This window comes from Homalodisca vitripennis, chromosome X (genome assembly GCF_021130785.1).
Source record: "Homalodisca vitripennis isolate AUS2020 chromosome X, UT_GWSS_2.1, whole genome shotgun sequence".
NCBI lineage: Eukaryota > Metazoa > Arthropoda > Insecta > Hemiptera > Cicadellidae > Homalodisca > Homalodisca vitripennis.
The window spans coordinates 64644178-64657183 of NC_060215.1; the positions used below are offsets into that span (position 1 = coordinate 64644178).

Here is a 13006-nt window from a genome sequence, read left to right on the forward strand (position 1 = left end):
ACCAAAAGGATATTTCCGAATTAAGTTGCATACTATCTTTCATGCTTAAAAAGCTATACCGTCATATAAAATCAAGAATCTGTGATCAATCATGCCCCCGAAAATGTTTTAATCAAGATCGGCGAAACATTTGGAAGTGATTTACAACAATGACTATCGCCAGAGTTATTAGGAGATATTATTTTGAAGTATTCCAATCCAAAATCAGATATGAAATAATTCTCAGGGGTGGTGCTTCCGAAAAATACATTCAATAAGTTTTTGACCTAAAAAGCACGCTATAAGAATGTTTTGATGTCTACAAAAGCGAACATAGCTGCAGACATGTATCCAAAAATCTCAAAATCCCAACTCTAACCTCTATCTATGTCTATGAGTTAATCTTTGTCTTTGCCCCCAAGCAAGTGTTCCAAAGAAAATGAAAATTTTCAGGGATGCCACCTACTTTATTAGCCTACATATACACAGATCTTCAAATTCTTTGAAAAAACGGCCCTACGCTGGGCCGTGGTATTCTTTTGCCTTCAGAAGCATCAAACACTTGCCATTATGAAGATAATCTAGACTGGCAATTCTAAGACCTCATACTTGCATAATGGCTTATCTGCCATGCAAACAACCCGAATTTCCTTAAGAGAATATGCCTGCATGCACTAGCGAATGATGAGTGTGTCACAGAGTACACACTTGCGAGCCGTTATAACGATGTAAAGGTACAGGCCACATGGAAGCGGATCGAGGATCCCGGTGCCCTATGGCTAGGCCAAAAGAAATGTTCTTAATTTGAGCCCAGCTTTTTGCCAGGGTGCGTGGGTCTCCTTGTACTCTGGTCGGGGTACTGGGAGGTGGTAGGAAAATGGTGTAAAGGGGGTTACCTTCAAGTCGAGGTCAGAGGAAGACGCTGGAACAATTGATTGGAAGCTCTAAAAAGAGAACCTAAAATTACTCTAAATCAAATATAGTTGGCGTTTGTGACCCTTAAGTGAAGAAAGTGTAAAAATTGTTTATCAAGTTGGCTTGCTTATACGTAATTCTAGGTAAAACAATAAAGAAAGTAAAACTGATTCAGAAGATCAGACGTAAGAAAGTTGAAGAATTTGGGAAGGAAAAGGCAGCATAATGGTGAAGGATATTCTACAAGTTTTTGGAAAGTCTGAGTAGCGTAATGACTCCGAAATAGAAAGGAGAAAGAGAATGAAACAGGGAAGAAAGAACCTACAATCAAAAGGAAGAAGCTGAGAGCGTAGGACATTACGGAACTTGATGAATAAAATATACTAGATACTAATCCATTGGAGAATTATTAAGTTGTGCCATTCAGAGTCTTTCAAAGTGGATCAAGCAGATACAGTGTGACGGAATCTTTCGAAGAGAAAATTGTGGGAACTTTTTGGAGGCAAGTTGCTAAGACATGAAAGGAAAGAGTCTGGCAAGAAACCAGGATATAGGAACGAAGAGATTTGACGAAAGCAGTGAACCCTTAAGAGAGGAATTAGAAACAATTTAGAAGAGTGTGGCACCAAGTGAATTATCATATGTAGAAGCTACAAGTGGTAAAAGTAAGAATGAGGAGAGGAGTACTAAAGTTAATGGAATTAATGAGCCGAAGTAACGGCTCGCGTTACCAATATTAACAACTTCGCCTCTTCGCGACCGAAAGAGGGTACATCTCCAGGTGATCAATTATTTACCGTGGATCTGCCACCAGATTTCCTCCATCCAAACCTAAGCATTTTTGATGATAATATTGTTAGCTAATAATTTAGATCTGAGTCCGAATGTTCCCTAACTATAAAATTGGGCCTAGCGATCTACATACCCTGACACCCGGCCTACTCTACACGATAGCTACACAACGACGCGACCCCAAATCCACCCCGGCAGCTTGCCTATCGTTGGCAGGCATGGGCTTACCAGAACATGTCCAGGAGTATTCCAGGTAGTAGGGGGCTCCCATTGTGAAAGTTATTACTAATTGGTCGGTCGGCCCAGCTGGCTACCTTGTTCGCGGCCACTAATACATTACGTGCATAATTCAAATTTATAGTGGGATTCGCCGCAACACATCCTTGAACTCCCCGCTTATATCATAAATCATAACTACCAGTTTGTTTCTTCACAGCTGTTCAAATTCTAGTGTCCTTCTACGTTCGATTTCCAGTACCTTTTCTGCTCTGACCATTTCTTATACTATTATCTGACTAAGCTTCTTATATTGTTAATTCATCTCATTGGTTTTCCCAAACCCCTGATATTAGGAGGTCTTTCAAATTTTCTTGGCCCCATCAACCTCTGTTTCGTCTTGTGGGATCGTGACCAGTTTTGATGCTGGGTATATCGGCTCATTAATTCCATTAACTTTAGTACTCCTCTCCTCATTCTTACTTTTACCACTTGTAGCTTCTACATATGATAATTCACTTGGTGCCACACTCTTCTAAATTGTTTCCAATTCCTCTCTTAAGGTTTCACTGCTTTCGTCAAATCTCTTCGTTCCTATATCCTGGTTTCTTGCCAGACTCTTTCCTCTCATGTCTCATGAGATGGTTCTCTGCAGTAGCCAGTTCTTCTTTACTGTCTTCATTTTCTTAAGATTATTTTGATTATTCTTGATTTCTTCTGGCAGAGCATTAAAGAGTTTCTTCCCAGCGTAGGTAGGATTTCTCTCAAATAAGGCTTTTCTGTGAAGAGGTGGTGGGAAGTCTTGACCATGTCTTGTATTATGCTCATGGAGGTCACTATTTCGAGGAAGGTCTCTTGTTAGGCAATTCAATATTGTTTCTATTATGTAAAGGGATGTTACCGTAAGTATTTTCAATTCTTATAAAATGTCTCTACAACTTTATCTATGTCCTAGGTTGCCCATTAATCGTATTGATTTATTTTGGATTTTAAGGACTTTTGAACGGTTGAGTTTTGTTGTGCTTCTCCATGCTGCTATTCTATACATAAGATGACTTTCAAATAGCGCATAGTACGCTATTTTAGTGGATTCAAGGTTGCTAGTTGCATGGATTCGTCATAAGGCATATAGAGATGATATTAGCTTTAGGCATAAATTGTCAATGTGATTTTTCCAAGTTAAATTATTATTTATTGTTATTCCTAAATAATTCATGCCTTCTGCTTCTTGGAGGTCAGGGAGTTCGGCCTTGATTTATATAGTCTGTATTGGCCTCCTTTCTAAACTCTCTGAGTTTTAGATCATAAGCTGTCTTCTTCCGGTTTGCTTCAGTCTTATCTTCTATTCTTCCTGTGAGATTGAACTTGTCCTGCGCCTTAATACATTCTTTCCGTAAGCTCAAGGCTTCTTCGTTGTGGTATGTATTCCTTTTAGAGTGGTGTTATTTCTTGATTTTGAATGGACAGGCAACATTTAAGGCCCTAGTAAAGGTGATAAGGAAATTGTCATAAGCGTCACCAGTGTCGTTTGATTGTGTCACATTGTCCCAAGTTTCTGTGGCTAAGAGGTGTTTTAGGTTGTTTAGATTCCTTTAGCTTGTATCCCTATATGTTGAAGATGTTGACTTGTCAAGTATTTTAGGAAGATCAGCTGTGCAGTATTGACCGGTATGATCTGAGAGACCAGTGTTACATACTTCTATATTTAGTTAACCTGGAGGGAGGTTAGTGCAGATAATGTCAGTATAGGAGTTAGAGGTGGCTGTGACTCTCGTTGGTGGCAGGGCAAGTCTCCTAAGGCCAACAGCTCATTTAGTGAAGCTCGTTCCCTGTTACAGGTAAGATAATACAGTGTCGACATTGTTATTTTCCAATATCTACTTTATGTGAAACATTAATTTTTGTGGCGTAGTTATCTCATGACTTAGAAAAATGTTTGATGTGATTTAATTAATTTTTATAAACACAACTAGGGTCTATAATGTTAAATACTCTTTGGAAGCTACAAATTCTTAGCCAATAATTTGTAAGAATTAAATGTTTTGACAATATCTGAACTAGCAGCTGCCTTTGTTTTAATAGGACAGGTTACGATAATCATAGGTTACGATTCTCTTTTTCAATGCAATATCAAAGAAAGTTATGGAACAATAGGGTTTTGCTGACATCAACAACGGTGTCTAATACTTCCACAGCCTCAATCTTACAACAAAGTCTTAAAAAACCAACGTTTTGAATGTTGCCTTGCGCACTGCGGGCAACCAGTTTGGGCCTGCCATTTTGTTAGATGACTCCACACTGGAAGGAGTCAGCACTTCAAAATTCCAAGGAATGCACCTTGATCGAGGGCTGACTTGGAATGAGCATATTGACTGTGTTTACTCCAAATTCTGCTCAGGAATTCTTGTTCTGAGATCTTTAGCGAAATACTGCCCTAGTCCGATTACGGCTTACTATGGACTGATTTATCCCATCTGGCTTACGCTGTGGTTTTTTGGGGACCTTCGCAAACACAGTTTCAAAGAGCATTCAGACTCCAAAAAAGCAATTCGAATAATCGCCAAAATCCAATGTAGAGAGTTATGCAGGGAAGCTTTCAAGAAATTGCAGCTGTTGACTCTGCCGTGCCTTTACATTTTGGAAACGACTTTGTTTTGTATGAGTAAATGTGCCTTAACTAGAGGCCGAGACATACATATGTATGAGAGACGTGGGAGGGCTAACTACCGAATTGGGAGACACAGAATTGAGGTTTATGAACGCCTGCCATCGCAGACGAGTGTTCATTTCCTCAACAAGTTGCCAAATTCAATTAAAGATGCTCCAACGCCCAAGGCGTTAAAGATTCATCTTAAACGCTACTTGGTATCACAAGCATTTTATAATGTAGGTGAGTTTTTTGCATTCGACTGGGAGACCGCACAATTAGAAGACTGACTCCGCTGTACTAAGTGGGTTGTGTTGGCGATGAATGAAAGAAGCGTAACTGGAAAATTGTATGTTTGAGTGTGTATTATTGTATGAATGTCAGAAAATTAAAAACCTATGAGGTTTGCCATGCAATGTAAATATTGTCGCCGCAATAAAAAAGATTTGGTTTAGGTTTTACATTACAGTGTCTCAGTATCCTAATAAGATGACTCAGTTATATTTAATGGATTCATCTCATGCTGTCCGAGTAGGAAATCTGTTTATTTATGCATAAGTACAAACAACATCTTGAAAAATACTACCAAATGAATTTTATTTTATCAATACTTATCCCTCATAGATTTATAATGAAAATACAACACAACACTTTTATTTATACAAAAGTTATCAATATTTTAGAAAGTGCGCTTCAAACAAGAAATATTTACTTTTTCAATGTTTATTTGGCATCATTTGCAGATGAAACAATAAAGCATATACCTATTAACAACTCTTGGCATGAACCGGACGCAGATAGTCAATATAGAATAGCAGACTAAAAGTATTATTTTTGAATGTAAATATTGGATTGCAAATGGTTGATGAATTACATGTGAATATGGATATGAACCATTGTTTCAGGTACTTACATGTTTTTTTTATAATAATTATAATTCTAAAAATGCAAACCTATTACAATAAAACTTTATATAATCACAAGATTTTTAGTATTGAGAAATAATAAGCTAGTATGAAAAATAAATGTCTTATAAATAAAACTATTTAAAATTATCTATCAAAACACAATTTTATTTTTCAAACAATAAAATGTTGTTTTAACTACTTGAAAATTTTCTTCCCATTAGGTATTGGTTCACTAAATCTTCCCCAAAGATAGGTCAGCCCAATTCGTTATATAGGACTTGCAAATAATTACCTTATTACTCTTATTGTCTCTAGAACTTTTTGAAATATTTTTGGGATACTCAACCCGCACACCTTTAGAAAATAAATGGAATGTTGTTCAACTTCTAAAATCTAATTCTGAACCAAGAAACATGAAACATAGATGATATAAAGCTCTTTGCAATCTGATCCGTCCTAAGTATCCAAACAGTACAATAGAGGTGTAGTACAAGTTCCTTTTAGAGTGGGCGATAAAGTGATGAATCGAATATTTAACCGGAGTAGTGCACCGAACCACATCTCAGCCAAATTGCAGCCCATGTGGTCTATACCGTTAAAAAGTGAAACCTTTACATCCCCCGTAACATTGGCATTGCGTGACCCCCCAAAAAATTGTGAGGTTAGCACACGTACCTCATATTAAAAAGTACATTCTCACAACTCCACAACCACGATATGCCACTAATGATTTCCTCTATTCCAAATAAGCCATCTGATATTAGGTTTAATTTGGGTTTATTTTTATTCTTCTTTCTAATAGCACCTTACAAAATAAGATTTATTTTAATTCTTCTACTATTCATTGGGACCCTGCATTGGTGGCTGTGGCTTACACTGAGGTAGATCTTAAAGGGTTCACCTGCGTGTGCTCTCTTCTTTCTACCTGGTGTTAGGATTGGTAAATCTAGTGTTTGGTCCCGAACAGTATTATACACTTAAACAGGAATGGTTGGTTATGAGGTCTGCCGTTTAGATTAATTCTTTGTAGAATATACATCTTCCTCTAATTGATAATATTTATTTATATTTTTTGTAATCAATATTGGGGGCAGTGAAAGTCTCATTGCCTCCTATGTGCAACTCCAAACACTCTCCATTGACACATCTTTTACTATCTCTATCCTGTTAAATAAATGTTTGTTAAGTTATAACCTAAGGCAATTATGAATAGAGAATGATTTTGATTGGTAACTGTAGCAAGAATCGATATTATTTAACATTTATCTTAGAGTCGACTAATCAACAAAGTAATCTCTTGTCGACAACTAGGCTAAAGTTATAGCAAAGCACACATGCCAGTTAGTCAAACATTAGTTACAGCAATAAATGTTTATATCTGTGTAATTTAGTGTTCGTATATCGTGTATCGTTGATAAATATTACGTTGTAGGTTTGAGCATGCGTGTTGATTTGAGACCTTCTAATGGTCAGTTGTAAGTATATTTATTATTACGTGTTAATTATATAGAGTAGTTATCCTATCCACAATTTAATGGTTATTACCAATGCTAACCCAGCCAATTAACATATCATAACTCTGATCTAACAGAAGAATTCTGTTCTATTTTAAGTTATTACTGTTGCTGGCCCAAACATTCTCGATCTGAACACTCATTTACTGTTCTTAGTACTCGTTTCTCGTAAAAGGAAGTAACAAATATTAACATAAAAAGATGTATTCATTGATCACTTATACAAAACTCGCAGCTATAAAGTAATAACACACATGATTGCGCACATTGGATTTACTAGAAAACGTATTATTTTCTTTTGTTTTTGTGTTTCATTGTTTTCTTATGATTAAATGAGTAGTCATGCTTCTTTTCGACGAACATGACATATCTAATGCAGTTTATAATTTATGTTTCTTGATGTACATTACTGCCTGTTGTAACGAGTTTTTTTATCAACTTGACTAAATAGCCATTATTATATTCTTCTTTAAATGTCAAGTTTCTTGACTTCTAGATCTGTTATCACACCCTGTTCAATCTCTTCGTATGCCATGTTGTCATTGGTGACTACGCCAAAAGCTCTAACATACCATTCCTGAACACCCCTTAGTTGAATATAATTTTAGTTATAAAGTATTTACAAGTCATTCATAACAGACGAATATTGCTATCTGTCTCTTTCAATTAATCGTGTCATCAAAATAGGTATTGGATACAATAACTTTTTCTCTGTCAGGCCATGCTTTTCTCTGTGATTTTACGAATGTTGAACTTAATAGTTCAGCAAAAGATTTCGTCATTTCAAAATAACCTTTTTTAATTGTACGGATTTTAAGTCATCTAGGAGGACTGTGTGTATCATAGGTCTTTGTCATTTAAGCATAAAGCCAGTTTTAGTTAGGAATTATGAGATAACATTTATCTGTTGTGTCTATTAATACAGTCAATGATTTCATGATGCATTTGATGGATGATATTTTGATGTAAGATGGAAGGAAAAGACACTTTATTCTAGGCTCCTCAATACAGTAAATGTTGTAAGGATGTTTGGGCGCACCATCTAATTGTGTCTCTCTACAGTTCGACCCAGAACCATACACAGGAAACATGTGTAATACGCAACTAAATTCTCTTTTTAATATTGCCAAGATTCATAAATGTCAAACATTATAATTCTTTTATGTATTTGTAGTTTTTCCGCTCCATTCAAGCTTTCAGATAAATGCTTTGTTACATTCCGTTCAAACCCGTCTAGAACTGACACGAGAGTAAGAAGTTTTGTTTACTTTCGACTTTTTCATATTATACACTCTCTTGTTGCCTAAGAATTTGACACCCTCTGAGGTGTTAGACTTCGCTGGGGGTGTTCCATTTTAAGGGTACAGTAAAGGGAAGAGATCAAGTAAAACTATTCACTTGTTTGTGTATTTTACTAGTGACTGTTATCTTGAGTTTTAAAGATCAATAACAGCAGTTTAGTCCACTTAGTTGAAGTGGTCATCTTGATTTCTTTGTGTTGACCAATCGGTATCTACGGAGAAACCAGAACTTGGCTGAAAGTGAGTTTGAGCTATACAATAATACAAAGTAAAATATATATTTTTATACAAACCTTTACAAAGAGTTTTATTGTTACAGATATGCTAGCAATATAAAAATTTATGAAAAAATGCTGGATACTATTTAATTCCTTTGGTACAAAAGGATAAGTAGTAAGAGAGTATAACTTATGCAACAATTTGTACATACTTTTCCTGTTGTCCTTCCGAATATTTACAAGAAGTAAATAATGTTTATTAGTAAATATAAAGGGTTTTCTATAAAAAGGTAAGTAATATTTTCACCATTCCTTTATTGTTGACTTGACATCTTATTCCTCGTACTCAACTGACAACCGTTTTTATATTAGTACAATTGTAATATATAGTTTTATTTAATTATAACTAGTTAAACTTCTTTTGTTGTGTCAGATAAATTTTGAGAGAAGCCAGTACCGCTTAGACATTTCTCAAGGAATAGCCCCTAGTCCTCGTTATTTACATTTAGGACTTTCTTGGCCCTACTCCCTAGATTTTATCTGTACTGACGGAATATCCCCTCCTAGTCTCGCCTTTCTCTGTATTCTCTAAACCCAGGACTCAGATTTTCTTACAATGCTCATAAAGGCAGAGAAATGTGTTCCTAATAATTCCTTCTTTTTAGGCTCGCTAATCTTTTATTTCTATTCTGCCATTGCTTGTTTATGATTTTATTATTTTAACTGTCAATTATTAACTACACAACTTGAGGATTTACGTACTGAACGAAAGATAACAAATATATTTCTTTATGGGGGGTTTTAAAGCTCACCTGTTCATGGAAGCTTTCAGTCAATTGGTCTTATGGCTTTGGCTATTAGATAGATCTTCCTCTGACAGCTTTAGTAAAAAGCCACCCTCTTATGATTACAGCATTCGCTAAGGGTCAATGTGTAATTCACTCTGGCCCTATGTTAAGTATGTATGTAATTAGACTGTTGCTTAAACGCAGTAACTATTAGAAATGTTAACTTATTACCAAACAGAAAAACAGAGTTCTGCCAAGGCCGATTCACAAACGTAATGACAATTACAGCTTTAAACTCTCTTTTTTAATATATTTTTATGAAGTTTCCTTACAGCACTGTAAACAATACTGTACATAAACATCAAACGGGCTTAGCAAACGCACACAAAAATGTACACAGAAGTTTTACTTATTCTGAAAAAGTACTTCGAACATAACTTTTTAAGATCTGCTTTTTAGATTATAATTAAACGTTTATTTATTATGTTAAGTGTAATATCATCATTGCGGGTTTTGTTTGTGTTTAGACCATACTTAGTCGCGATATAGTTTATTGCAGCCACTCACATTATCTCTTGGGATTTTGTATCATGTAGATAAGAATTGTAATGTATGCAATTTATATTTCGTTGTGGCTGAAGTAGATTTATTGTATTCATATTTTAAATATATATAACGAATCACATGAAATAAGCTGAAAATAACGTAGTAATAAGGATGTATGAAAACAAATTGAGAAATACAATAAATCTAATTCAGAAATAATGAAATATATATTGTATACAGTAACATTCTTACATATATTATGTAAATTAGATTAATATAATAATGTGTAATACGTTTTTAACACAACATTTCTACCGCAACCCCTGTAACATTATGTTTCTCATAATGAGAATTCAGATTATGATTTACAAGAAACTGCACATGACCAAAAGCATGAAAGATTACGAAAATATATACGTATATCTCTACTACTTTCGTTTCTATGTTACTAACAGTTGAGCTAAATTTGTAGACTCTATTCACTGACAGTCTGAGATATGTTTAAAATATTTTTGAACAGACTCTACAGAATAGAACAACAAGACAAGAATCCGATAAACATGACCTTAAATCTAAAATTATTGCCATGTCTTACGTTGTATTAATATTATTTGGATTATGATTGTTGTTGTGAACCAATATTGTGTGTTTTAAGTTTAGGTTAATCAGTCAATGAATTGTGCCTCACAAGGATCTCAGTGTTCTTTAATTTAGCCTTAGCATTTGAGATGTCTCTTAACCTCAAAATTTACCACACCCTCTTTAAAAACATTGTTATTTGGTTTAAGATAGCATTTATTTACGACCGTGATTTTCTCTCGTGTGGAATAGTTAGTCTATGGCAGTAGAAAAGTAAATGTTTTATTGAAATGGTTCGAAACGTTTTTAAAATGTGTTGTGGCATAGGATCCTGCCGTTAAAATGGCTAGTGCTAATTATGAAAATGAGCACTTAAGTTGGATAGAATTTTGTGATAGACATGCCAAAGTAGCTGCTGCTGACTTTGCAAAAGCATTGTGTGGTTATGTTGAAGCTAATCTTCCAGAGAATGTAAGACCAACTGTTGCATACAAGGACTTTTTGTCTAAGTTTGTAGACTTTTTTGTGGATCACTTTGAAAATGAATATTCTTTGAAAATTCAATGTAAAAAAGTGCCAAATGGTAATGTTCTACCTCCAGGATCTTCCAATCATAATTCTCACAGTCATGAAGAATTCAGTGATTATTCCGAGCATGAAACAGATTCCCCATCTCCTAAAGTCCCATATAAACCATTTTTCCGAAGATTATCTTTCAAAGGGTTGCGTAAAGGTAAAGGGTTTTTTCAAAAACAACACTCAGATGAAGTAGAACTTTCACATGATAAGCACATGAAGAATGATAAACATTCCAAAACTAAACTAGCAAAAATTGTTGTCGAGTGTAGGAAAGAAGGTATTGTGAATTATTTAATGGGTGAAAATATTGATGGCTGCAGTAATCAGAAATGGGAAAAGTGTCGGTTGGCTTTAGTAAAGACTGTTGGAGGATATATGTTGGAATTTTACTCTCCTCCCAAGGTAGGTCTCATCACTAAGCAATATGTACTAAACCAGTAGCTTACTAAGTTATTGTTATTAACTCTTTTTAAAGCTTCATCTAAGTTCTTTTACGGTCTTAATTTCCTTATGGACATTGAGGATTATGTTGCAACTTAAATAATAAAAAAAGTAAATTAGAACATGTCCAAGATGGATTCGTTAAAAGATACACACGTTACGCTAACAGAGTGTCAATTAAATATAGTTCATAATAAATAGTAATAGTGATGATAAAATATTAATAACAAAGACAGATGCAACAAAGACAACAATGCGATACAACACAATAACTTTAATGGATACATGCTCAAACAGTAGTAAATAATAAATACTTGTGACAGCCTGCTATTTGCAAGATTTAAACTAGCTTGACTCAGATGCCAATTTCATCATAGTTTTTGTTTTTTGGAAAAAAGTTCGACTCATACTAAAAAACTCCACGTATTTGGGTATATTATTTCCAACCTCCTGTATCCTTGACATAGCCTTTTTCAGGCTGAGGAGAGTAGGGTGTCTTCATGCATAACTCCTGTGACCTTGTCCCCATTGATACTCAGAAATTGACTCTTGAGAAGTAGTTCTGTAGAGTCAACATGGCCATTAAGCAGCTTAAAGAGAAAGATGCCATTCTATACTACTCTACAACCCTCCAGTGGTATAAGTCCCATAACTTAAGGCAATTTAGCCATTGGCACTTTCTTATGAACTCCACATATCCTGATGAATTTGTCTTGTACTCGCTAGATGTCCTTTATGTGGCCAAACTGATTTATAAAAGACAAACGGCTGTTTGATTGTCTTGACATAGATTAAATACAAGATATTTTGTATGAAAAATAACATCAATTAATGATATCGCACAAAAGATATATTCTACAAATACTAGTACAAATTGGTTAAATTATGGATAAATATGAAGTAAACTACTAAAAATGTGTATGATATCACTCACTTGCCCTAAGGCGGAGTTTTTATATGTAGAGTCATATATATTTATTTTAATTTTAAATTTAAAAAGAGCAGTGACCTAAATTGGAAAATTTGATAATTGTATATAAGTACACTTGCCTTAAAAACGTTTCATTCTGACATATGTAACTTAATAGAATATACAAATTGCAAATAATAGGCAAGAACATTTTAATTGCTGAAAAAAGAATTCTTGAATATTTTATCTTAAAACTTGTTTTTGGAAACTGTCGTCTTTTTCTGAAATATTTAATAAAAACTAATTGAGGTCTTGTTTCTTCCTTATCACTGTGAGCTATATGACATTATTAAACTCTCTAGAACATTTATCCATTACTTGATTAGTACTGTCATGAACGCCTCCAGCCAGCACTGTGGGCTCTGGCTCTTCATTAACCACTGGCTTCATTAAACAGATTGGCAGGCCAGATTGATATTAGGCCTACTTAACATTGCTGATAAGTTTACACAATGTACCTTTAGTTATTTGAATGGTTGTGTAAACTGACTTTCTTGCACTTAGCAGACCAATAAATAAATATTTCTTTCTTTATGAATAACATATATTTCAAAATTAAAAATGTTATACAATTACCGAGAACTTTTCCTGCTAAATAACACACCAATCATAC

At 34.7% G+C, this 13006-nt stretch overlaps 1 protein-coding gene across 4 annotated transcripts in view; it reads left to right on the forward strand.

Annotated features, from left to right (window-relative positions):
• The first annotated feature begins 10353 nt into the window (after nt 1-10353).
• Nucleotides 10354-13006, forward strand: part of LOC124369090 (SH2B adapter protein 2) — a 74572-nt gene continuing 71919 nt past the window's right edge. For all 4 annotated transcript variants that reach the window (XR_006923037.1, XR_006923038.1, XM_046826816.1 and 1 more), the window contains exon 1: nt 10354-11384. Coding sequence is in view for 2 of the 4 variants with exons in the window: in XM_046826816.1 (XP_046682772.1) it covers nt 10746-11384 (639 nt within the window). In the remaining 2 variants the exon portion in view is untranslated. The remainder of the gene's footprint in view (nt 11385-13006) is intronic.